Below are 26,690 nucleotides of genomic sequence, written 5' to 3'. Positions count from 1 at the left end.
TTACAAGCTTTGGTTTCTGCAGAGACTCGAGTATCACTCAGCCAGCAGCATTTTTCTATACATGATTAAACCACTCTGACAAGGCCCTTAATTTCATCTCCCAAACTTCTACAGCTCATTATTTCCTTGGCACTGATTTCCAAGATACCAAGTGATGATCTTGGATCAGGTTTTTAATTTTAACCATGAACATAAATTAGAGCTACAGGTCCTGGTTATTACAAACGGCAGCTTTAAACCACGTGTGGCACCAACCAGAAAAATGTTTTCACCACATCACTTCGGGCATCACAATATTAGGATCTGAATGTGAAAGCTGACTGCTGGAAGATAAATAGCTCATGTTACAAAAAAAAAGTGATTCTGGAGACCATGCAAAGCAGTGCTCTTAATAAAAGATTTCCTACACTGATTTTTAACAGTCCACAAGGAAGACAGCCTAAAAACATCGAAGAAAACAGTGCACAGCCTGGTTGTCTAAAAGTCAGTAGATCTGAGGAGTTCCAGCTTCTGCCCTGGCAGCTAAAGCAGATGTGAGCAGCTGTACTGGCTGCAGCCATGGATGGAGCACCCCAGACCTCTCCATCAGAGCTTCTGGAGCCGATACAAACACACTGAAAATGCACACTGCCCTCATTATTCTCCCCTACAGAACTGCAGCCTGCCCTTTACCCTTATTCCTAAACCTTGATGAACTAATTGACTAACAGTTCTAATTATGGAGTTAAGACAAAAATAACTGAGGGAGGAGCACAACAACACAACAGGGTCTGCATTTTTTTTTTCCTTTTCCTTACCCACAAATGCAGATCTCAGTAGCAACCAGTAAAGCATTAATTATCTTGCCTAATAAAATATTATTCACACAATGAAAAAAGATGGGAGTACCTAAAGAAATTGAAGCCAAACCATTCTTTCTGTAACCACCACTCCAAAGAACAAAATCCCTGCTGCAGGGCAGCTTTGATTCTTAGAGCTAGGTTGGTTTTTCAGGTTCCACACCACTTGGTATTTCTCCAAAGTGCTGGACCTCAAGCCAACAGCTAAAGCTCAGAGCACACGAGCAGTCATGGCTGTGACACGCTGTCAAGATCAGTTTACCCACACCCTTCACCATTTGGCAGTGAGCCCCAGAACCTACCTGCAGCCTAAGAAAACACAGAATCTGACACCAGCCAGTGCTCTGCAAAGTCTATTTTCTGAATCACAGAATCTGGGCAAGGGCCAGAGAGATGAAGTTACACTCGAGTTACTTCGAATACTTACTGCATTTTCAGGATGGAAGATGTAAGATGCAGGAGAATTATCTACTATAATAACTTTACTCAGCTCACGGCCCAGTCGACTCAGATCCTTCACGTAATTTCCTCGGTGGAAAACACAGGATTCTCTAAAGAGCCTTGCCCTGAACACACCCCAGCGATCCAGTAAGTCGGCTACTGGGTCTGCATACTTAAAAATAGAAGTCAGAAGCAGCAAGTTAGCAACGTGCACATAAGGCTAATTCACAGAGCCAAAGAAAGGACACGAAATAATTTCAGATAAAATGCCCTTTTTCTCCATTTTCTTCCCTGCTCCTTGTTAATTAACTCACTTGCCTGCAAACCTGAAGTGATTAATAAAGAGATAAAGCAATAGGACAATTATCTTTCTAGAGAAGGCTAACTCGCACGCTAAATGTTTTCTGTGATTTATTGATCAGGTTTTATTGTCAGGGCCAACTTAAGAGTTACCCTGAGAGTTTTCTAGAGGTTGATGGATCCAGAGATCTCACCTACCATTACCATAAAACCAGCCAATGCTAATACAAAATCAATATGAAGCATTTCCCCAGCTGATTTGTTTCCATGTGCCTCTGAAGATAAACTGCAGTGAACACATCTGAGCCTGATGTGGCTCTGCCAAATGATGCCCTCGGAGCAACTGGGTCAGCAAGACTCTTAAGATTACCAAATTGCATAATTGGGTCATAAAAGATGTTGTTAGGAAAAATACCCATGAACAATACCAAGGAAATTCCCATTTTATACATAAGATGATACTTTTAGTGAGGCCTAGCTTAGAATCCAACAATTTATATAAACTGACCGAGAAAAAGTATCCAAATAAACTCGAACATGAATAACCACATACTTGAAGATGGTAGTTATACCTTATTGCTGCACAACAGGAGTTACCATTTTCCTGTATTTTAAACCAAGAAAAAAAACTGATGTTGAAGACAATCATCTTTTGGTTATGAAATAAGGCACCTAACTTCAGTATGAAATTGGGCAGTATTCAGGATTTTTTCAACATGACCGAGCAGTTATGTGGTAAAGAGAAAGCAGGGAAAAAGGCTTTATAGAAGATCAGGGTCCTATCCCCTTCCACCATCTCTACACTAGGCTGGAGCAAAAGCTTGCCCTGCTAGAGCACTATTTAGAAATAAATAACCAACATCATCTCACAAACAAGACACCACAAATACAATACACTGAAGGAAGTGAAGAATTCCAGGTCAGTCTACTACTGTAACATCTACCACCAAAACTACCTACGAGCCACTACTGCTACTGCAGGACCAGAGGGCACAAAATATTCCTGGTGAGGTTTCAAGCTTTGCAAAAAAGGCCTCATTTTCTAACTCCAGATTGCAATTGCACCTTGACAGAGCAAGAACCGTGGCTCCCAATTTCCAGTGAGTTTCTGAGTCACTGGTTGATGGCGTAGACGGGGTTTGATTTGGTGTTTTATTTCATGCCCAGCTTTAATGTGCTGCTTCACTCGCACGCTATTTGTTCTAATTTCTCACTATAACCATGGTAACTTGTGAGCCTTTCATATTGGCATCATGAGCAATGCATGGAGGCTACATTATGAGACAAGCCCATATGTGATGGTGTTACCATGGAAACACTTACCCACACACTAGCAGACAAAGTACACACTGTCAGACAAAGAAGCAGAAAAGAAGGGGAAAAATTAAGATAGTACCAACTGTGGAAATAATTATCCATAGAAAACCCAACCAGAAGTCCACTGACCAGCACGAAAAGGGTTAAAGAGATGAAGGGAGGAACAAACCTTGGCTAGACTGGCTGTGAAGAGTACACATTCAAAGAGCTCTCCCATCCTCTGAAGAAATTCGTCTACGTGTGGTCGTTTCAATACATAAACCTGGAATGATAATGGCATTTAGGTCAGATGGTGCTCAAGAAAAGGTAAAAAAAAAAACCCAAACCACTCCAGCAATTCCAGCACTTGAAGCAAAGTTAACAGGGAAGCAGTTCAAATGAAATGCTGGGGAAAAAAGAAAGTACACAAGATAAAAGTAGAGACCCAATAATGAGAGATTGGCATGCATGGGCTGCCAAGACCCTGCTGATTATGCAACTGCAAACACCGAGCATCATCTGGAGTGGTGCTCCTTGAAAAATCTCACTAAAGGCAAAGGCAGACAGGAAGGCTTCTCAGGAAGTGAGGATGTGGCTCTTCCCACCAAACCCATTCTGGTGCTGGTGCCTTCAGTGCTCAAGAGCTCCACAGAAGGAATAAATCTGATGAAGCCTCTGTGACGGCAGGAATCGCACAATAGGAACCTGTTTTTGTTCTGTGGCTGATTCTTTCATTTCTGAAACCCCAGGTGCTAAGCACCGTAACTCTCTATGGAGAGTGATCAAGCCCCCCAGCTCTGCAGAGAGCTTTTCTCACCAAAAATCTTCACAGCACCATGCAGAATGCCTAAAAATGCTGGTTCTGCAACTTGCTGACAAAGTCCACAGCATCTTCTGAAGAGGACTTTGCCAAAAGATGGCAAATTCCCAGGATCTCTCTCCTCTTCAGCATCCTGCCTTCAGCACTGCTCTGCTGCCTTTCTGCCCTGGCTTGGCAGCCTACTGTCAACAACCTGATTAGCAGATATTAAAACCTCCCTGCTCCTCTTTTCAGAGCACACACGACGATTTTGTGTTCACAGAAGATACCAAAACAAGGAAACTACTGCTCAGAAAGCTTGGAAGCAGCTCACAATAGACTGGGAAGCTGAAGAGGGGAGTCTGCTTGAAAAGTATTTATCTGTCTTGTTTGCAGTTAGATTAAAAGTTTGAGAGAAAACATTGGCAGCATTTTATCTTCTTTTGTTTGGCAAATAATCCCTAATACTGGAAATTTCAAGTGGAGAACTCTGGCACAGAGCTGAATTCAGGAGAAACTTCAAGACTGATGCTATTTCAGGAATTTCATTCTTTGATATGTTGAACTAGATTAATTGTATGTATTTTATTAGATTCATATTAATAAGAAGTAAAAAAAAAAAAAAAAAAAAAAAAAAATCAAGGTACCCAGAGAAAAAGCCTGAAGGAGAGAAATATGGAAACAGCAGCTTGAACTCAAGTGTAACAATTAAAGCCTTCAGCAAAAGAAGAAAAAAAGAAGCTGTGTAATTGAAATTGAAAACCTAAATTGGAAAGCAAAAATTTTTTTAAAACACATATGATGGAGCTGTACCTTAATGACTAAAGCAGAAATGTTAATTTTCCCCTTTATGCAGCATACAGATCATACCATGAAGTCTTTATCTCTTTTAAGTTATTTCTGTGAAATTTATCTAGACGATTTCTGGCCTCATAAGCATTACATTCAAACTTTGATACAGATAACAATTTATAACCCAGATTTCTTTTTTTTAAACAACCACAGCAGCACCTAACCCATCAAAGAATTGTGACATTTTATGGATTAAAGACAGTTAACAGATGTACTTCAACACCACTCTCTTTCCAGATAATTACAGCAATGTTTCCTGTATTTCACCAGGCACAAACCAAGTAATTTCCTCTCCTGTAACAATGCAATTAATTTTTCATTTAATTCTTTCTACACAATGTTGGGCTGTAGTGTTTCCTCTCCAAATTCTATCTTTGAATTTTTTTAAAGACAGAGAGACAGCTGCAGTCCCTCTCCAGTTGGGTATCCAGAGAGTATCCAACTTCCCAGATGTGAAAGACAGCAGGATCCAAGTTAACAATTAAGTTCTTGATTCTTCACCCTTAGGTTTTATTCCTACACTGATTTTTGAGGGCACAAAAGGGGCACCCCAGAGTCTTAACAACATTCTTGGAGAGTAAGTGCTGGAATTTAATATTAATTTCCCTTTTAAAGCCCAGTGCTTCCAGCCACAGCAGCAGAAGTCTCCTCTTTGCTCTCCATCCCTATCTCTGCCCGTGTCAGTGAAGTATTTCCACTTGGAATGTAATTACAAACTCCCTGCCAAGGATCTGAACTTTGCTGCTTGCAACATAACCCACCTCCTCCATCAGGAGCACACAGTAAATTAACCCCAGAGCTGCAGCCCCAGAGCTCAGAGCCACAGCTTGGGCTGCATTTGCCAGTCTTTGCAATAAATGGCTCTTTTGGCTGCTTTTAGGTCTCCTAATTCTGCACCTAATTGAGGATTAGCTATGAATACACAGCACTTTTAGCTGGATGGTCTCCCTTCTGCAGTTTTAGGGCTCCTGAGCCACCACAGAGCAGTCACAGCCTCCTCTACTTGAGTTTCTCTTGCTGCTTTGCCTTAAATCCTTCCCTGCTGGGATCTGGCCAACAGATTTGCTTCTCATGTTAAATGCCTAATTAATAATAAATGTCATTTCTTAAGATGAAGTCTCACCAAATTTTTCCCTTAATTGTTTCCCTCTGTAAAAAGCCCCAATTCCTTTGCCTTTTTTTTTAACAACACTGATTTTTTTTTTTTTTTTTTTTGGCAGAACAACATATCTTAATACTCTGGATAGTTATTCTCCTTGAAGTTTTCTTTGGGAAGTCCTACTCAGACCCTGGAAGCAACTCCAAAATGTACTGGCATCCTGGGCTACAAAATCTCTTTGGTTTACTTCGTATAAAAGCTTTCTTCAGCTGACAGTACAGCTCTTTTCTCCTCTTCCTTCTCATTTGGAATTTTTTCCCCTTTACTTTGTTAGTGGCTGGACTTGAATCTCAATGCTGCATGGTTATTTGTGGCTTGGCTTTTTCCTCCACTGCCTGATGTCTTCAGTTGAAATCTCTAGACTAACTGGCTCCTGGCATTTTTCTGAGATTTATACACTGTCTTCAGGGCATTAAAAAAAAAAAAAAAATCAATTTTTTTTTATTATTGTACACTCACTAATTTTTTCCTTATCACAGCAAGAATTTGGAGGAATATAGTCTTTTTTTATTATTATTATTTAAAGTGAACCCTTCTCAACATTTTAAGCACAAATCAGGCACTAGGCATGTTTCCACAGGATTCTTACAGCTGCTAATGGCAGAACACAAGCAATTATCTTTAATTGTTTTCGAGCATTTCGTACTTGCACATGAATTTTCTATATCTCAAAGCAGCCTCAGCCTACAGAAACTCAGTATTTGTGAAACCCAAAGACAAACCCAGCTCATTTTCCATCAATTTAACAGGACACAAAGAATGGCCTTTCAAAATCAGCTTGACAATGAGGAAATCTGCAAGTAATGACCAAAAAAAATCTGCCATGACAAGTCCAACTCCTGTAATCTCCTCTTTTGTGGGGTGGGTGCCTCTTCTGAGCAGTGAGCAGAAAATCCCACGTGTCCTGGAGCCTCATGGTCCTGGTTCACACAGTTGTGGTCGTGTCCCAGTGCAAGTAACCAAGAATAGGCCAGTTAGAATGGACACAGCCTATCCTGGATTACTTGAACCAGGCCACAGCCTTCTGCAAGAAAATCCATGGATTCTGAGCTTTATGGGAAGGAAGTTTATTATTTGAACAGCATTTTTACCCCCATTAAAAAAAAAATTGCATATTATGTTCAAAGCATACATGCCAAATGTTCCTTCAGCTTTCAACAATTAAAAATAAGCAATTAATTGAATTAACTCCCCCCTCACCCCAAACACTTAAAAGCTAGTTTTTCTCAATAAACAAATTATATTTAAAAATTAAATTCAAAATAACACCAAATCAAACTCTTGCTGGCTGCCCTCTTTACTCTTGGACATCAAGAGCAAGGCACAAAGCCCCTGGAATTTAATTTGGATGAAAGATTAAGGACAAGCATTCCCTAAAAACCTTCACTTGTTGGGGATTAAAGCTGTATTTGATGCACAGCTTCTGGTCTGGGGGCTGTGCTCACTCTGCACATGGTCAGTGGGAAGCAGGGTTCAAGGGAGAGGATGTGTTCCTGCAGAAGTTAAATCAAGGTACCCAACACGTTGAACATCTCCCTCCAGCCACCACTTTCACCCTCACTGAGCTTCCTCTCAGTTCCACCACATTCCACTGGATTTCCCAGAGCTTCTCCCTTGTACTTTCTTTGGTGGAGCAGGAGACCAGCTCTGATCTCCTTTCACCCAGAGAACCAGAGGGGAATGAGAGAAGTGGCCAGAAGGGTCAGCGTGCACCAGAACCCTCCTTTTGTATCTGGGCCATCACACCCAGCACAAAGCATGGGATTCTTCCCTGGAACTTCAGCTGCCCTGGGATGGGCACAGCCTCTGCAAGCATCCCAAGACCCACAGCAGAAAGGAAGGGAGGTTCCTCCACACTTGATTTATTTCCTTCTTAAAATAAAATGACAAATCCTTTCGAAAGATAAGGTAATTTAGGCTGGAGAAAGAAAGATGGGAGAGGGAAAAGGGATGTTAAGAAAAGCTGGTTTTTAATCTAGGTAAGCTCATTTACCCAAGCACCCTTTAAGATGATGAATTGTCCTCCCTATAAAAAAATACCCAAGAGTCTCTCTGACCTTTGGATTATAAATTATATAAGGGAAAACAAATTCCCCAAACGAAATACATTATTTTTTTAAGACCTCTGTTGAACAGCAAAAAAACCCAACATCACATTTACCATGACAAAAACATGTTAGATAAGTCAATCTCAAAACTGTACTTCTGGAGTACAGCAATTCAATTTGCCACAACTTGTACCTTCTGAGATGTGAGATCTGAACAATCTCATACAATTTCAAGTTTCCCTATGAATGGGCACCTCTGAAATGGTGTTGCTCAGTTTGTTTCCACTGGGGTTCTGCCTAAGGCAGAGTTCAAGGACAATAAAAATCTGTCAATCTCCTGCCAGACAAGGTACCAGGCTCACTGGTGAAGCAGGGATATGCACTATGGACAGAATGGTTCCACAACATTTCCCATCTCCTGGGATATTCTGCACAGGTGGAAATATTTCTCAATGTCAGTGATTAATCTTGGAGTATATAAACTGCTTAAGAAAATGGACACGCATTATACAGATGACAAATCCTGATAAATGACAGAAATTGCTCATATCAGTTCATTATGCTCTAAGTGACTACAGAATTACAGGTTTGAAGTAGGAACAGGTTGTCAAAGCTCTCCAGCCTGTGTTAATGCACATCAGACTCAGCCAGAATATCCATTTTTGCCCTTTATCACTGTGTAAAATAAATGAAAAAAAAAGATTCCTGAATGTCAGCAATATTACAGAGACATTACACACACAGGCTTTGCCTGTTCTGTGTGCCACCCAAATTACCTTTATTTCAAGAATCCCAGATTCCTTACAACTACCTTCATTTTTACCTTCCAAATGTGACTGAGGTATTTACCTATTCTAGAGGTTAAGAGCTTGAAATACAAAGAGTGAAGCAATTTCCTTGAAAATTATGCAAGGAGTCTCCAGCAAAGCAGAGAGACCAATTTCACTTGCCCACCTCTGTCAGGGGAGAAGGAGATGCACAAATCTGCTCCCTTTGGACTCAGTCATGAGGTTTTTGCTTGTTTGGAGGGGTTTTTTTGTTGCTGTTTTCTCTTTTCCCCCACAAGGAATCATCTCCAGGTGCCAACCTGCATCATTTTTGGTGAAGAATCTGAGTTTGCACCAAGGAATGGAAAAGCAACAGGCTTTTGAAATGTTTGACTGTAAAGCCCAAATAGCCTTTTACTGGGATTTGTTTCAAAATGTAAATATGTCATCTTGACAAGCTAAGTGATCACAACTCTTCAGCCATTCAAAAACTCACTTTCAGAAGCATTCTGCAAAGTTTTAGGAGAGAGAATTTGTCTGTTCTACAGCACCAAACACAACTGAAGCCCACATCAAATCAGTACTGAAAATCACAAATCTCCCAAAACATCACTTAAATGTTTTAAGCATCAGCTCTGGTGAACATTACAGGTGGAAGTACCCTAGATATTGAATTTTTCTACATAAAACAGGCACATGGTAAAAACTGTCAAAACAACTATTACTTTAAAGCACATTTCAGTCCGCTGACTGATATTCAGGAATCATTTTAAGAGTGACAAATACATGGATAGCTTCTATCATAGGAAATCAGACAAAATTATGAACTAACTTCATGATCCACCAATTAGCACAAGATTAAAATACAAACCTCCTTGTCCAAGTAAAAATAATCCATAAAAATAATCCATAAATAACGTTTCAAAATGTAAAGTATTTAAAATCTCTGTTAAATCACATCTAGGGGAGATTTGCTCCTCAGTAACTGTAACATCCAACACCCAACAGAAGATGTTTCACACAATTTGCAAGGTTCATGTATCAGAAAGGCTCAGCTTCACATTAACCTGTTTAACTCATCTCCAGCAAGAACTTCAATGCCTGCCTGAAGAGGGGAAGTTACAGCACTGTAATTTATTTATTCAACCCTTCAGAAATGTCTACTGATTAAAGACACCAAGCTAAGATACATGGAAGGGACTGATTTTCAAATTATAGGCATTTTGCCTTTACTCAAAACCATTTCTTAGAGCCTTAAGTGAAGTTCTTAAAGACATAAAAATTCATCCCCTCATGATTTTGTCCCGACCTTTCAAATATGCTCAAGTATAGAAAAACGCCTATCAATTCAAGAGGAACTTGAATTACTTACAGGAATAAAAGGGACAGAAATTAAACACAGACTAGCACAAGAATTGAAGAACTGTCTATTTTTCCTTTATACTTTTATAAAACATAAATGAGCTTTGGCATGTGAGCTACCAACATACACTGGAGCCAACTCATGTCCTGTTTGTCTTGGAAAGAATGAGAAATGCAGTGTTCAAGCAGCTTTTTTCTGGGCCCAGCAATGTTTGAAACCCCATCCTTACGTCATTTCCTGTTTGAAAACATTTTAAAATTGACAAAGAGTCAAGTATTGAAGTCCTGAAAGAGATATTCCACCTGATCACACAGGGATGCCTGCCTGCAGTCCACAATACACAGCCTCCATGCTTTGCAAAAGGAGAAATTATTGGATATAAAGCAGCAAATGGAGGAAGGGAACGTTCTGGGACACCCAGGACACAATGCTGAAGGAAAAACCAGCACTTACCTGATGTATGGTTCCATCAATTTCAACAGGAACGATGAAATCAGCATTGCTAATTGGCTAGAAAGAATGACAAGGAAATAATCAGCATTAAAAATAAGATCATTAGAGGGAAAATTTCAGGGCCATAAAAGGGAAGAGCACCTACTTCGGAGGAACAAGTTAATAATCATTACTGACTACACAGATCCACTCTGTGTGTGCTCTTACACAAGTCAGAAGCTCACACTTGTAATTCCAGACACTGCATTTCCCTCTTCTCTCCTATTTTTAAGCTTCATACAACATGATACTGCTTGAATAACCCCCACTACCACTGAGTGTGTTCATCAGGAAAACACCTCTTTGGATAAATTCTTTCCCATCCATTCTTTGTGGATACATGACCACCAAGGAAATCAGCTGTGTACTCCACATATTCTGCTCAGGATCATCCATTAGTGATTAATTAAAAATAAAGACAGTGGTAAAAGTAATACCTACTGGTTGTGCTTGAATCAGCACTGCAACAAGACTTAGGTTGTACAGCTAAAGGATTCTAAAGATGCCAATACCAATCAACCTAATCATGCAAAATTTCATTTGAATTCCAAAGGGAAGAGCAGGCACACTCTGCCCAAGCCCTTGAATCCATTTCTCCAACCTGTCAAACACAACTCAATTCTCAAGACTTACTGTGAAAAACTGTTGGTCAATTAGAATTGCTTTGGAAAGCAGGAATGTGAACTGTAGACAGTTCAGGAGTACCTAATCTAATCTTGGCTACACAGCAGTGGTAGTTGGGAACAGGCTGCTGCCAATGTTTACTGGTTCAAGTGGACACCAAACTTAGGTACAGCTCATGCACTCTGTCCACTCTAAAAAAAAAAGCCATGTAAACATGCCTGGCTGGAGCTTGGAGCTCATTCCATCATCTGCAGCCTGGAATTGCCGAGGCAGAGCTGCCAAATGCAGTTTTAACACGACTAATTAACAGCCACTATCTTTCATGGATAAGAGCCCAGTCTGTAACTGGTATTACCAAGCTAAGGCTGGAAAACATCTTCACTCAGCTCTGTGAGATTCATACAGACTTTCCCACCTGGTTTTCTGGATCAGTCAACAGGCTGATCTCAGGAACCACCAAGAAGATGCCCCTGAAGTGTCTGTGGGACTGGAAACAGACTTTAAACCCATTCAAGGGGGGCAAAGAAGTGCCAAGAAAGCAGAGGAGCAGCTGAGGTAAAGAGACCAAGAAGCAGATCACAGACTGGTGAATCTAAACAGGTGCTCTGTGAAAAAACGGTGGGCAAAGAGGATCCTGCAGTATTAACCTGCTAGCATCACTTTGATCCCACTACCTGGAGAAACCAGATTCTAATTCCTCTGTCAAACAACCTTCCTGCCAGCAGAGCAAAATGACCACAAGAATTTCTGTGGCGGGAAACACCCTCTCTCAGGAGCGAAGAAAATAAGGAAGATGGTTTGATCTGACACCTGCAAGTGCTGGATCTGAGGGCACAGGAGAGGCTACATGGAATCCTCTCATCCTGACCAACCAGGACTGGCAACCAGACCTCCAGAGCAGCTGGTGATGGAGAATTCCATCCTCTTGATGACCCCTGCGCTGGTGTGATCTGAAGGATTCCTCAAATATACACAGATAATCTAGGTTTTTCCTATGTGACACTGAGCAATTTCCCTGTCTTGCTTTGGAGAAAGACAGAGGGGAGGCTCCCATCTGTTCCCTGCATGAAGCTCCTCAGATAAAGACACTCTGCAGCTCTAACAGCCACAGGAACAGGTACACGAAAGTTCTGATGCTTCACCTTAAAAAGAAACCCAAATGAATTGTCAAGAAGCCTCAGCCACCAGTTCTCCAGCTCCCTGCAGACTTTGAAGAGGCTTGCACACACTTGAAGCATTTATATATGCATGACTCCCTTCAGCAAGAGAAATACTCTGCAGCAGCAGCAGCTAAAGAATAGGTCACTGCAAGCTGCTGAGGCTTTGAAATCCACTGATAAAACTACAGCTTTTACAGAATTTAATCCTAACAGAAGCAACTTCAATCAGATGTCAGAGAAAACCACATTCTGTGTGAGCAACTTTGGTTTTTCCTAACAAATAAAACTCACCCTCAGACTTTGTAACACTGACCAAACTACTCCCAACTACAAATTTGCTTCCCCCACTTACACTTCACGTATTACGTTGCTTTCTTGTTGGCACTGGTGATAGAAAAGGAGCACGGACTGGGGTTCTGGTCTCCTCAGGGAGGGAAAAGAGGAGAAAAGTCTGCAGCAATTTGCTGGCTAAAGGTTTGTGGGGCTGTGCATGTGAAGCACGTCTGTGCCTCCAGTGGGAACCACAGAGACAGAGCCTGGAAGAAGGCAATGCATTTCCACTGAAAATCCTCAGCTCAGTTAGAACCGTTTCTATTTAATAAAAAAAAAAAAAAAAAAAAAAAACCAAAAACTTTCAACATTTTAAATGTTCTAGAAGTGTTTCACTGCCAGTTTTGAACAGGACTGCATTCCAGGCTTGCATGTGGTTTAATACTTTTTATACAAAACCATGTTTACATCTCCTTGATTTAATAATTATTTTTTGCTTCTATGATTGTTTTATGATGGGAATGATAACTATCCTGTCTATCTATTCCCTTTTTACTCTTGCCAAAGAACCCCAAACTTTATTCCATTAATATGCACCTAGAATGAAAGACTAGTACCTCCTTAAAGCTTCACAAATATGCAGGGGCATAAAAAGATGAGAATTACCCTCCTTCAGATGTTGCTGCTTTCATAAAGAGCACTTTAAATATTCTGCCTCTCTGGTTGTGTCAAAAAACCATGTAATCTGCATTTGAAATACGAAGCCTATTTCATAACAGAATTACGAATTCTAAAATATCAAGTGTTTTAAATAAAGCCTTTTGTACTAAAACTCTCAAATTTATGTATGCTTTTCCAGCTTTTAAGTGGGGACCTGCCTGGTTAGAGAAGACATGTTTTAATGGAAGAAGAACCCCCAAAATACCCCCAAACCCCTACAAACTGAAAAACTAAAGAAGTAACTTGACTACCCAGGCAGAGCAGGGTGCACACATGTGTTCAAGCCCCTGCTCTGCTGGAATGTATCATTTTATTTGATGTCAATTCATGGTCTTAATTCACCTGAAGAATTTCCCGTCATGAAACAAAACCCAAAGAGCACCACTGGACAGTGCCAGCCACTAAAGAACTAAATTCATTTCCTCCAGCACTTGGTTTTCTCTTACACACCCCCAGTCACAGGGTTTCATATTGAAATAACAACATCGTAGCCCTAAGACTCAAATACTGCAGAAATTCCAACATCTGCCCAACTTTACTGACCTCACACAGAAAAGAACCAGTTTTCTTTCCCTCACACAAAACATTATTCAGTGCTCATCATCAAGCAGAAAAATCTTTTGGTCTTTCTTAAATATCTACTCAACATCATTCAAATACCCATTAAATATCATTTGAATGAATGGGAGGATTAAAAGGAGCCTGCTAAGAAACACTCTGCAAACCTCAGTCCTACAAGAGAGATTTACAACTGTGCCAACCATTAAACATGCAGTTCTTTAAAATGGTCCAAAAAAAAAATTAATAACCACCTAAACCGAATCTCATTTTGTTTCAAAAACCAGGAAAAAATCACAGTACAAAATTACCCACAACACTCAGAAAGCAAACTTGTGTTTTTACCTTTCAGGTAACACTAAGTGTAATGCTTCGTTTTTATTATACACAATTAGATTTTTAAATTCAGCTTTCCCTTCCTATTCTTGACTCTTGTTTAAACAGGAAGGCAAGGCTTCTCACTTCCCAATTCAGCTGTGGTTTTTATCTCCCTGAAAAGTTCTCTAGGGCAAGCTCAGCCTGGGTACAGAAGACAAATCTGGCACTGAGGCTGAGAGGTTCCTGCACACCATCATAAATTTTCTATAACATCAGGCACAATAAAGACAGAGAAAAAAATTCTTCATTTCAGTTTGAGGCACAGGAATATTTGTTCTAGGATCTCCATATAAGGTTTTCTTTAAGTCAACAAAGAGAGGCTGCTGCCAAATTCTAACCACAACATGAATTACAAGTTTGCATTTTAAATACTGGCAACTAAGAAGTGAAGGATAAGAAGTGGAGTTGATGCTTGCAGGGAAAATGGAGTGCAAGCACCCAGAAGATTGTAAGGGTGGCTAATCTTGTTTGGTAGCAGTAAGGTAACATTATTAATTCTTATAAATTCTCCAATCAATGTATAAAACCGCAGACACTTTATCACTATTAGATGTACTAATCAGAAATGCTATCAGTACCCTGAGCCAATTTAGATTTTGTATTTCTGAAGCCTCCTAATTTCAGCCCTACTTAAACAACAGGAAAACCACCAGTACCTTCACCCCATGCTGAACTCTGAAGGGTTACAGAAGTTGCCCCTTGAAGGTGACTGACTCATCAGCAACAACTAAATGGTATTTGCTTCCCTGCTCTGAAAACTAAACACTTAAAAACACTGACTGTGATCAGGACAGAAGGCTGACCTGAGGAAAACAACATCTTCCAGCAAGAGAGAAGAGCCACCACTGGTGCCCAAAATCTCCTGGTTTAAGGCACATGTAACCTAGCATAAAGCTGTGCTGATTCTCCATTCTCCTACTCTACCTATTGGCATCATTTAAACTGCAAAAACAAACCCCTAATTTCAAAGCAACAAATTTTGTACCTGTTCAAAACACAGGTCCTTGCTGGAATATTTAAAGCCATGAAGTCAGTAACTATTCCAGGCCTTGCTGCAGTCAGTGTGATTTTCTCAAAAAACCAAAGTAAAACCAGCAATCTCTGGAGTTACTCCCCGGAGAGCTAAATTAGGATGAATAATCTAGGAGAGGCAATGAGGACTCCCAGGCAGAGGCTGTGAGAGGAGTTCAAGTGTTAAGAGGCTTAACAGTTCCTCCAGCATTCACTGACAGATTCAAGCTGCAAGAGATCCCTTTTGAATTTACTTACCTTAAATGAACTGTGCACTAAAGTTTCATCTAAATCAATGACCACACACTTCTTCCCATAGTCTGATGCTGTCAGTTCTGGCAGGAGGTATTTAGCTGGTGGCTATAAATGAAAAGAAAAGAGGAAGACAACAAAAAAAAGTAAAACCTCTATGGAAGGGGCACCCTTCTGTCAACATTACTATTCCAGTAATTACTGGGAGCTGGCATACGTGACTTGAAATCAAATGCTTTTCTGGGCTCATCCCAAGGACATGTATGGATATTAATGGCTCATGCAACTGCAATACCCATACAAAGACTTTTCTTTTTAAAATTATTTTTAAAATTATTTTCCAAATGAGAGGCTTGTTTAGAATGACCTCCAAAGCAATGGAAATTAAAATGGTAAAAGACCACCACCAGCTAAAAAAAAGCAGAAAACCAGGATATTTGATACAACATCTTTTTCCAGTGGCTCTTCTCCCAATGCCTGGTTTTAGACTACTTCTAGTCAATGCCATTTCCAACTGTATCAGGCTGATGGACATTTGCACAAATCATTATTTCTGTTTGCCATGAAAAATGCTGAAATGGAGCAATCATCCTGATGGAAGACAACATTCCTGATTTAATCTTCCAGGACATGTCTTCACTCTTATTTTTACCAGTTATGAGGGTGGTGATCCACTTCTGTGTGAATTATGCTCCCAGTCAAGGTATTAAAACTGCAGTGAAGAACCTGAACAGGGCTCTTCTACAGCACTGCCCTTACTAAAAATGGCACCAATCCCATGAACTGACAATTCTCCTGAGAGGAATGCAGACAGCCCCATATTCTTCATGTCATTTCCCACTTCAGTGTCCCAGTTTGCAATAAAAATAAGTTACTTTAGATTTTGGTACTGGATACTTTCTGAAATCACAGAAATGGGAGAGAACTCTTCCATTTGGTGCTGAAACACTGCTGCCACTCAGGGTTTTTTCTGATGAAGGAAAAGGATTAGCTTTATAGTAAAGTATGAATAGGGAGAAGCCAGAGACTGAGAGGAAATGAAATTAATTTAGACTTGGATACCAACTCCAACTCCATTCTTTTCCTATCTTTTTATCGGTTCACTGTTGCTCTGGTGAAGATTCATCATCTGTCAAAGGTTTCTTCTTTTCAGTGGCCCTTTGTAGAAGTGCTTGCAGAGATCTGAGGCCACCCCTGTGCAGGCAGGGGGTGACATAGGCGAGGCAGGCACCTCTGGACACCCTCCAGCAGCCAGGGCAGATTATCAAACCACTGGCTGAATTCAAGTGTCACCTTGATAGATACCAGCCAATGATGCCTAATTAGCCATTGTTTAAATGAAGCACCTAAGAAATCAGATTCTGGACTTAATTTAAGTGTTTTTAGCTAAAGCAGGAGTTCTCGGGGGATTTTTAGGAGTGTTCAGTGAAATTGATTTAGTTCCCTACAATTAACATCGACAACAGCTCCCTCAGCAGCCAAACTGGAAGCTGCCCTGCCTACAAACCACTTAGCTCAGTGCATTTCCTCTCAGCACACATCTGACAATGATCTTCAAATTAAAACAGCTTCTGCCTAGTGCCTGCAAAGGCTCCATCCGCCACAGCCACCTAACCAGGCTGAAATTTATACAGCACCTGTCTAGGTTATGGACAGTCCCACAACTGCTTCAGTTCCACCTCTCCACGTTGGCAGCTAGGACGAGACCTAAAGAATTTCAGTTTCTCCCTCCTATTCAAAGCCTAAAAGGTATTTAGCACCCCACCTGAGTTTTTCATATTAAGAAGGATCCAAACTTGCAACCTAAATAAATTAAAAGCTTACTGAAAGAAAAATCCAACCCATTTAAAGACAATAATCTTCAGAACCCATGTTCCAATAGTTCTTGTCTTTGAAGACGAAAAAAAGGTAGGAACATCCCAAAAAAACCTTAAACATACTTTTTTTAAAAAAAAATAGTTCAGTTTATTGTTGTACTCAAAACTCTTATCTCCTTTGAATTTTTGACTACATTAAACTGCACAAGCAGTTCAAAGCCAGAAATTCCTTCTGCTATGTGAATTCCTTTATCAAACTGAAAATATCTGTATCTATGGAAAATATATGGAAACAGATAATTCTTCCATATAAAAATATGCACATGGAAAATATGAGCACTGTCTTACCACAGATACCTTTAGTTTTTTAGCTGGAAACTGCTGCATTTGTCATCAAGAAAAGGATGGACACACACCAATGACTACAAAATACAAGAACTTTCATCTCTGAGAACCCAAATTCTCTGACTGCACGGTGAGGCAAACTGTGACTGTTTTTTTTCACCCACCTGCACCGCTGCTTTCAAAAGAAGTGGCTGGGACAGGCACAGTTTACCTGTGGTAGCTACACCGAGGTGCTGGTTATGGCTAGAGTTTCTCTCCCTTTTCAGTTTTGTTTTAGGAGATCATGTGCAATTACTGACCTAACTTGATCCAACAAGGGCACAACCAACTCTCCTACAAGCTTTGGCATCTTGAGTTCAACCTGATCTTGTTTCCTTAAGTTCACATGTCTGAAGATCAGAAGAAATAAATTTTCCATTTCACAAACTGCAATTCTGTTGCTCTCAACTATGAAAACATTCACCCTCTGACAATATAACAGGGATAAGGAAATTATTCTGAAGCTGAAGTCACTACTACAAGTTGTGAGGCTGCTAAATACCTGGTGTAGGACTTGGGAGCAAGGGTGGCAGTTTTGAGGTTTTTAGGAACTTGAAAGGATTTGTATGCAAAGTATCAGCCCATTTGTTTTGCTGTTCAAGCTTTCTGATCTAAAGCAATTTCCACCTGTCAAGGGTAGCAAAGCTTTTAGGCAAAAACAAGCATTACTCAACATTGTGTTTTAATTTTCTCACTAATGCAGACACACCCAAGAAGAGTTCTAAATACCAGATTTCCGTCACAGTTAAGAGTGAATAGTTCTGGAACATTGATAATTTATTTTTATTTTTACACATATCAGCTTTAAAGATATCTGAGATAATTAAGAATATTCAATTGTGGCTAACAGCAACTCATATTTACTATGCAACACTCCCCGAAAGGCTGCAGACTTCCACAGAACTCGGCAGAAAAATAACACGTGGTATCTCACTGGCTTGGTCTTCAATTCCAACAAGACACAAACTGTATACAAGTTAAACTAGTCACTGTTTGGGATTTATGCATTCCAGCCAGGTCTCGTGGCTGATCAGCTCAACAGACCTTGTAGTGAAACGACTGCTGCACTGCTTCAGTCCCGTGGAAATAGTATATTCCCTAAGAAAAAAAAAAAAAAAGGGGATGGTGGCGGCAAGAGAACAGGACTTTTGGTTGAAGCATAAACAGCTGGTCAACACAAATCTTGCAGAAATTCACTGTATAGAACAATCATCAGCTCTCCTCCCTGTAGGCCCGTATTCCCACAGAGACAAGTATCAGAATTAATAAGCCCTTTTTCTTCCCTCTCTGTACTGGCAATGCTGTCAAGCCTAAGTACAGCACATTAATTTACTGTTCGTGTCCTCCTCAGCTCACACTTTGGGCTGCACTCAGCAGGGATAACAGCTTCTCCCAGCAGCTATGTGCAGAAATACTCTTACAGAGGATAAATGATTCCTGCTTAGAACACAGCTGCCAGAAGATGCCAGCTCCTCTTGTGGAACAGGCAGTTCCCAAAATTTCTTCCAGAAACAGTTCTAACAAGGAATTATCTCATGTAGGTGAGGACAAGTGAAAAAAACCCCCTCCAATATCCCTGTGCTGAGATTTAACTTCTGCAGGGATTCTGAGGGGTAATTTTGATACCACTCGTTAATAGTGGAATTTTCAGCTGAACAAAAGAAATGGACACTCCAACTCATTTAAGAGTTGTTTAAGAGAAGTTTAACAACATCTCATTAAAGATGGTGCACGAGTGTGGCCTTGTATATCCATCTACCTCTTCATCCAAAAGAATATAAAACAGTGAAGCTGCTATGGGTCTACTTTGATTTGGGGGTTGGAACGAGATGATCTTTTAAAGTTCCTTCCAACCCAAACCATTGTATAGTTCTATTTCTCTACCATACTCCTTTCCAAACAAAGCTGAGAAAAATCCATGAAAGCACAGGTATGCTGAGCTACATTTAATAGATTTTTAATCAGGTCTATCAAAATGTGTCAGCTGGGAATGTTTTGGGTTTGCCTTTTTAAAAAATTTTGTGTTTATTTCAGCCCTAAAAATAAGTAATTTTGCAGTATTAGGAAAATAATCAATTATGCTGCTGTTTAATCTATGCCTTATCTGGAAACAGTTTCAAAAATGAGATACAGACAGGATAAAATTCATATTGTAAAAAACCCCAAGCTAATGCTATTTCTATTTCCTGAAGAACTTAAGTTGAAGCTGTAATGTTTTCTGTTTAGCAGTCATCTTTATCAATAACCAAGCAAAAATTCACAGTAAGTCAAGCTTTTAAATTCAGTGCAATTAATACAGGACAAATCTGACTGAGCAGAAGATCCATTTCACTGAACTCCACACATGAACGCAAATAAAAGCAATGCACAACGCACATAAAGCAATGGAAGCTTTCAAACAGGTGACCTCAGCACACTGCCAGGTTTAATACACAATAAAAAGCACAATTAAGCTCCAGAAATCCTCGTATTTTGACTGGAGGCTTCAATTTGAAGGTGGGGAGTGGGCAGAGCTCTTTTTGAGTCACTCAGGAATTCTCTAAACACTTGAAGTGATGACATTTGCAATGAGCCCTGTAAGAAGTAAATGTCCACTTAATTGTGACCAAGCTCACTCTGTGTCTGTTTTAGAATATTTTTCTCCTGGTTTGTACAAGACACGCAGTTTACACAGCCCAGTTCTCATCCCTAGGTAGCATAGCATCAAGAATTTCTGCCTTAATGGGACTGAAACACACAATTAGAACTGTCTTGGAGCAAACCTTTGGGCTCCAGCACTCAGGACCAACACCCCTCCTAAGACCAGCAGAGCAACACTTTAATTTTAGGAGTTTTTCCTAACGTAACGCTGCATTTCCTTTCCTACCACTTTCCCCACGTGCAGCTCCCTTGTGCCTTTATTTAGATGATTACACAGTGCTGCTGGCTGGTTCCTGAGAGCCAGCAGCACTTTGATACTGGAGAATAAATGTCACACCAGTGCCTGAGGGCGATGGTTGCCTGACAACACTCCCGTGTCCTGCTGCAAGAAGAAGCATCAGATGGCACTGGAGAAGGGGAAGGAGTGTTCAAAGTCACCTGCTCACTCAGAACTCTACGTCATGACTGCAGAGATAAGTTAATTTTACTGCCTTGTTAGTGGTGGGAATATATGTCTGCAAAATTACAGCTGAGCTTAAAATAAAAAAAAAATTGATAGAGGAAAAAAAAAGATATTCCTTCTGGAATAATTCATTTTCCTACCACTGCCCAAATCTAACAGAGCGCTGCTTTAACATTGCAAAGACAGTGTTCTAACAAAGCATCTCATTTCATTTCTGTACCTGTCAAAGCTGTACTCATTTATCCTTCCAGAATTTTGTTCTGTTTCAATTCTTATTCTGTTAGTACCTACAGTCACTCTTGGGAAAGATTTTTATTCCAGGTCAGAGCACAGCCAGAACACGTTTCATGTTCAAATAATTCCTGGTGGAGCAACTACAGTCACCTAACAGAATTTGGCAGGTATGTAAAAAAGAAAAGTAGTTTGGAAATCAGTATTTTCTGATTTAAACCTGAAGTTTTCTATTCCTAGACTTGCAGAAATACAAATCACATGCATGTCCATGCCTGTCTGCATACACACCATGCATGAGCCATATCAGAAATAACAGGTAAGCAATGAAGAGGAATTTCCAGCAGTTCTCAAATCCAAGAAAAGCTGTTGGAAGAGGGAAGATCTGCACAGTCACAGTCATCTCCTGGCACTGTTGCTCTGCAGCACAGACAGGGGGGCTTCTTACAGGAGGTTTTGTAATGCTGGGCTACGTGAGAAGGAAGGGAAAGAAGGAAAAGAATGGCATCTTGGGGAATATCCAGGTCTTTAAAGGCTACCAAGTATCTCAAACAAGAGGGCTGGGTCATTATCTCCACACATCAGCACTGCTATTTTCTGGGAAACTCTGCAATGATGAAGTATTGTAAACAGCAAAGGAGCTCAAAAAAAAAAAAAAGACATTTTCAGCTTTACAAAGCCTAAGCCTTCATCCTTGTAAAAAAAAGAGCCGCTTTTTGACCAAAAAAGGTGAAAACTAATTAAATTAAAAGCTTCGGTTTGAAGGACTTGGTTTTTTTTCTTCCTTTTATTTAGCTTTGAAAAATAATTCAGATGCCAAACAGCATTCCAAGTTTAATCCAGGGAAGATAAACAGAAATATTAAGGCCCATAAAGCAGCAGCTGACACCAAGAGCATCATCTCAAACAAGTGCAGTAATGAGCAATAGTCAGTGTGCTCTGTTTTCTTGATGTGACTTATTTCAAATAAATTATGCTGTTTCCAACTCTTCTTTTCAACTGGAATATAGGGGGAAATGAGAGGAAAAGGTTTTTGTAACTGTGTCTCACAAAGTGATGATGAGTCACCTTTTGCCTCTATTAAAATAACTTCAACTTTCAGACTACTTCACGTGTTTTCGAAATGCTAAAAATGCAGATGGAACACAGATAAAACCCAAACTCTTCTTTCAGTCTCTGTAGAACACATGCAGTTCAGCTCACCTCTGGGGATACAACATTACAGACAGAACATAAAATCCTTTTGTTAACATGCAACACAAAACAGACCTGTTAGACTGCAACATAAAATGAATCAAAGCAAAAGTCATGAAAATTATTAAAAGAAAAAGGGATAAAAATACATACACTTGGTATAGGCATGACCTGCATCTGGTCACCCTGGGGAAAAAGAAAAAAAAAAAAAAATCACTGTAAGGGTAATGGCTTTTAAAGGGTAGAACAAAGGTCTGGAGCAGTAAATGTAGCACTCAAACATTTTAAACCAAAAGTTCAAAGTATTCAAGAAACCAGGGTAAAAAAAAATAAAACCAGGATTTTGCATTTTAGTTGCTGAAATGATCTGTTAGTACACTGGCATTTATGATTTTTAGGAGACTGGACTGATAAAACCCATGCTATGATTAATAAGAGATGGCAATAAGAAAGTACCTGCATTTACTGGAACTTTTTCAGCTTTAAGATCTACTAATGGGTATATTTGTCAATTTTCACTGCAGCAACAAGAGGCTGAGCCAGACCCCGGCAGCAGGGCAGAACCCCACTCCTTGAACTCAACTTCATTTGAGACAACTGACTTGAAAAAACAGCATTTTCACTTAGGCAACAGCAAAAAAGTCTGAGAAGGACATGATGATGATAAACTAATCCAAGGAATCCCACTTTCCTCATCCAGCAGTACCAGTGCTGTTCCCATGGTCTCACTTTTGCACTGCACTTGGAAGAAGGCAGCAAAGTCTCGCCCAGCTTGACCTTTCCTTCTCATCCTCAGGCATCCAGAAACAAGGACAGCTCCAAAATGGACAAAGCTTGGCCACAGGGGCACTCAAATTTGTAAGAGATTTCTGAAGCTGGAACTCTGTTTTCTCATCTTTCTAACACTTCAAAACCAACTTTGTTTTCTGGTGGGCACAGTACATAAAAAAGGAAGCTGATCCTTCTAGCATAGATGTTGCTTGGGTGGATCATTTTATTATTTAATATTTGGACAACACAGGCTCTGATCTCCAGCAGAGGAACTATTGAAAGGGCTGTTTTCAACACTAGAACAGCCTCTTCCAGCTGAAGAAGCCTCCTGCTTATTTGTTTTCAAGTCTACCAAGTGTTGACACATCACTGACAAAAAGAAGTAATTCAGTATTATTTTTAAAGTGCTCTTTTTTAATGCTGCTCAGCAGAAATTTTTACTGAAGTTTGCCCAAAATCCTGAGAAGCTGAAGGAGCAACTAGAGAGCAGCAACTATCATGAACTATCAAAAACTTGGCACTGGTAAAAAGTACCTGATTTCTAGAAAAATACACACACACACAAGCTGGTAAGAATCCAAGTTTTTCTCAGAGTAATAGCAGTAAGAGTAGAAAAAAATTTAATTCAGTACGTTAATGTCCTGTTAGTGGAACTGTCTTCCATGGGAACCCAAAACCAAATTTTCTAAAGGACTTGCATTACTGTTTGCTTAATTTTTCTCACAGAATTTCTTAAGTTAAAAAAAAAGTGGGAAACAAGCAAATTTCTTAAGGGGAACCCTGGAAATACCTATGCAAAAATGAAAACAGTAGTGAGAGTGATGAGAACAGGACAAACAAGCAGAAAGAGAACTGCAAGAGTCTGCTGGGAAAGCAAAACTGTACATGAACAGGCAAATGCTTTTTAAAAACAAGCCTGCTCTGGGAAACTTCTTACAAGTGTCCTGCCTCATTTCCTAATGCCTTGGAACAGGAAGGGAAATGGGTCATAACAGCATCGTTTGAAAGAGATGACAGATGACCGCATTTGTTGAAGGCTTTCCACGAGCTCCTGATGTTGGTAACAGAACAAAGCTGTTCCTAGAATGCCAAAATTTCCCTATTGTATCCCTAAGACAACCCAGGAACTGGTTTGTCCCCAGCCATTGAAATCAGGGTGTTTTTCCTTCATGAGTTTTATTTTTTCCACACTACATACAGATGGAATGATAAATCCTATCTTTTCCTGTAGCTACATAATTTTTAGTTTGGAACACAACAATTTCCAGCACTGTGCTGCTCACTAATGCTCTCTATGGTCATGTGTGGGCTCAAGGAGCACCAAGTGACAGGCCACAGTATTTTGCTTTTTTTCAGAACAGTCTGTATTCAAAGGTAAGGAGCTATTTCACTTTAGAGAAGAAGCTGACCAAAGTAACAGATTTATCCTATTCGTTTCTTTAGCACAAAGCTTCCTCTAGACCATGACAGGTTCTTCAAAAACAGTAGTACAGTTATTATTTAACACTTCAGTGACTTGACAAACCCTCAAACTCTGTCTTGTAATACAGAGGACTTTTTGGGAGGCAAAGAAGGTCAGAATGAGTGAGCAAAGAGAGAACAAACATAACTATGGAGACGGGATTTTGTTCTCTAAACAGACCTTCCATACCACATGTATGACCAACAGAACCAAATATCTGGAATTTTTTTGCTCTGATCAGTGAAGGCTAAGCAGGAGAAAAAGCACAATGATTTACATTAATCTCAATTATCTTCCTCCACATTGGAGAGTGATTTCCATGTCTGCTCAGAAAGCCTGTCATTAATGGTGCCCTCATCAAAGAGCCCACGCTCCTGCTGCTCCTTGAGGTCTCCAGCATGACGCAGATGCTACTTTGACCTCAAGAATGTGCTCACTACAAGCTTTCTCTCATTTTGCAGGACCACATTCACGTGGGACAGAGAGAAGATCCTTTTTCCTGTACTGTGTTGTAAATAGAGATCCCTGAAACAGACAGGAGTGTCAGAGACACGACCACAGGGCATCTACACAGCTTTCCAGCATCACCTGGGAGATGATGGCATGGGGCAGTGGGGAGGAGGAGCCCTAACTTTTGGAGTGAGGTGGAAATTCAGTGACAGGGAAAGCAGAGGGAGCAGCTGCTGCCCCCAGAAAAAAACCTCCTCCTAATTCTGTGTTCTTCCCTATTGAGTGTGGATCAAGAGCTTCTCCTCTAACTCAGCAAGTATAAAAATCCCTTTCCTCATTCATGCTTCATCTCATTACCAGGAGCCATCTGCCTGATCTGGATCTTGCTATGAAACAAAAGCAAGGATGATTCCAGTGGAAGTGGGTTGGGAGTGAAATGGCAAAGTGCCCACAGACTTGTGAGGGCTCCCTCACCCACACCACGACTGAAAGCAAAGGGAAAAAAGAGCTTGCATCCAGCTTTTCTCACCTTCCTCTATCTGGACACCCCCTTCAAGTCTGAATGAATGAAGTCTGTATCCACAAACACCTCAGAAGTCAGGTAACAAACTTACCCAGAAGAAAAACCTTACATCCAGAAAATACACAAATTGAGCCAAGTTGCTAAGTGAAGGACGAAAATGGAGATTTGAATTTTATCCCGAAAAAAGCAAAACACAATTCCCTCTCCCAACACTCTAACCAAAAAAGAACAGTGGCTGGAAAGTGCTGGGGAGCTGCCTGCTGCTGAGGAGGCAGGAAAAAATTACCAAGGAGTTCATAAGGCTGAACGTTGTGTACTCCCAGTGACACATCTGGCTCAGCATCCGAGCTGCAGGCAGGCTGATATACCCATTGTCAGAGGTATCACATCTTAAAATGCAACTTCGTGCTGTGCTGAATAGCTGCTGCATTTGAAGGAAAACAAATATGCCACAGTTTCAGTAAATACAAGTTATTATTGAAAAAAATGTTGTATTGAAACTTTAAGAGACAGAATGGACCATTCATTACCAGTATTAAGAGTCACACTTGGACAAGCAGCTGCTCTGTGAGTAGAAGGTTTAAAAGTGAACTCAATATTTTAAAGAAGTTTTTGGGATTTCCCCCCCACCCCTCCCCCCCACTTTACAGAATAGAATTCAGCACTGAAAAGAACTGTTTAATCAAAACCATGCTCAGTTTGGTGTTTCTGCCAATCCCATGAAGAAGTGACAGAACACTTGATGGTCAAGCACCATCAAGTCACATCATGAAGCACTGATTAATCTGAAGCACCAATTTCATTTTTTTTCTACTAGAGCCATATAATAACAACAATAAAAATTGTATCACACATCACAATTACTCTGAACAAAATTTCAGTCCTGTGTTTACAATCACTTTATAAAACAGTCTCCCCCACTTTCCCTCCTTTTGAACAGGTCAGCATTTACAAAAATCAAGATTCCTAATTCAAAGAAAGTTGGCTTATCACATCAGCTTCAGAATATGCCAGAAGCAACACAGAACAGTGAATTCCAGTGAAACCAGCAGAGGCTTTCCCCATTCCTTTCCCTCCTCTGAAGTCTTTATCACCAGTTTTCATGTCCCAACTCCACTGAACAGCAAAGACATAAGGAAAGTACATCCAAGCCATTTTATACTCATTCCTAGTGGTAACTGCTTGACATTATTGCGCAATTTTCCTTGTCCATTTTTCAAGGAAAGGGTCACAACACATGAACTGACTGGGCCTGGCCAGAAGTAAACTGTGATGTGATAAATAATTCATAACACATAAAAGAGAGAGCAGATTTGACTAAGTGACCATTTGAGCAGCAGCTTAACAGAACTTAAACAATTCCAACCTGGCAGTGAAACTAATGCAAAAAAGAGCTTTAATGAAACAGCAGAGGAATTTAAGCAGT

The 26,690-nt window shown here is 40.2% G+C and overlaps 1 protein-coding gene across 11 annotated transcripts in view; it reads right to left on the bottom strand.

Annotated features, from left to right (window-relative positions):
* Positions 1–26,690, bottom strand: part of CTDSPL (CTD small phosphatase like) — an 80,815-nt gene that overhangs the window by 5,066 nt on the left and 49,059 nt on the right. For 3 of the 11 annotated variants that reach the window (XM_032096634.1, XM_032096416.1, XM_032096728.1), the window contains exons 3-8: positions 22,212–22,244; positions 18,575–18,628; positions 15,336–15,437; positions 10,318–10,374; positions 3,067–3,159; positions 1,267–1,452 (exon numbers count right to left, since the gene is read on the bottom strand). In XM_032096634.1, the coding sequence (XP_031952525.1) occupies positions 1,267–1,452; positions 3,067–3,159; positions 10,318–10,374; positions 15,336–15,437; positions 18,575–18,628; positions 22,212–22,244 (525 nt within the window). Of the gene's footprint in view, positions 1–1,266; positions 1,453–2,903; positions 2,930–3,066; positions 3,160–10,317; positions 10,375–15,335; positions 15,438–18,574; positions 18,629–22,211; positions 22,245–26,690 lie in introns of those variants that run through there. The other 8 variants (XM_032096796.1, XM_032096485.1, XM_032096879.1 and 5 more) reach the window with 5 other exon arrangements.

Source organism: Corvus moneduloides, chromosome 1, assembly GCF_009650955.1.
Source record: "Corvus moneduloides isolate bCorMon1 chromosome 1, bCorMon1.pri, whole genome shotgun sequence".
Taxonomy (NCBI): domain Eukaryota; kingdom Metazoa; phylum Chordata; class Aves; order Passeriformes; family Corvidae; genus Corvus; species Corvus moneduloides.
Note: the sequence above shows the minus strand (reverse complement) of the source record. Positions and strands in the feature narration are given on the sequence as shown.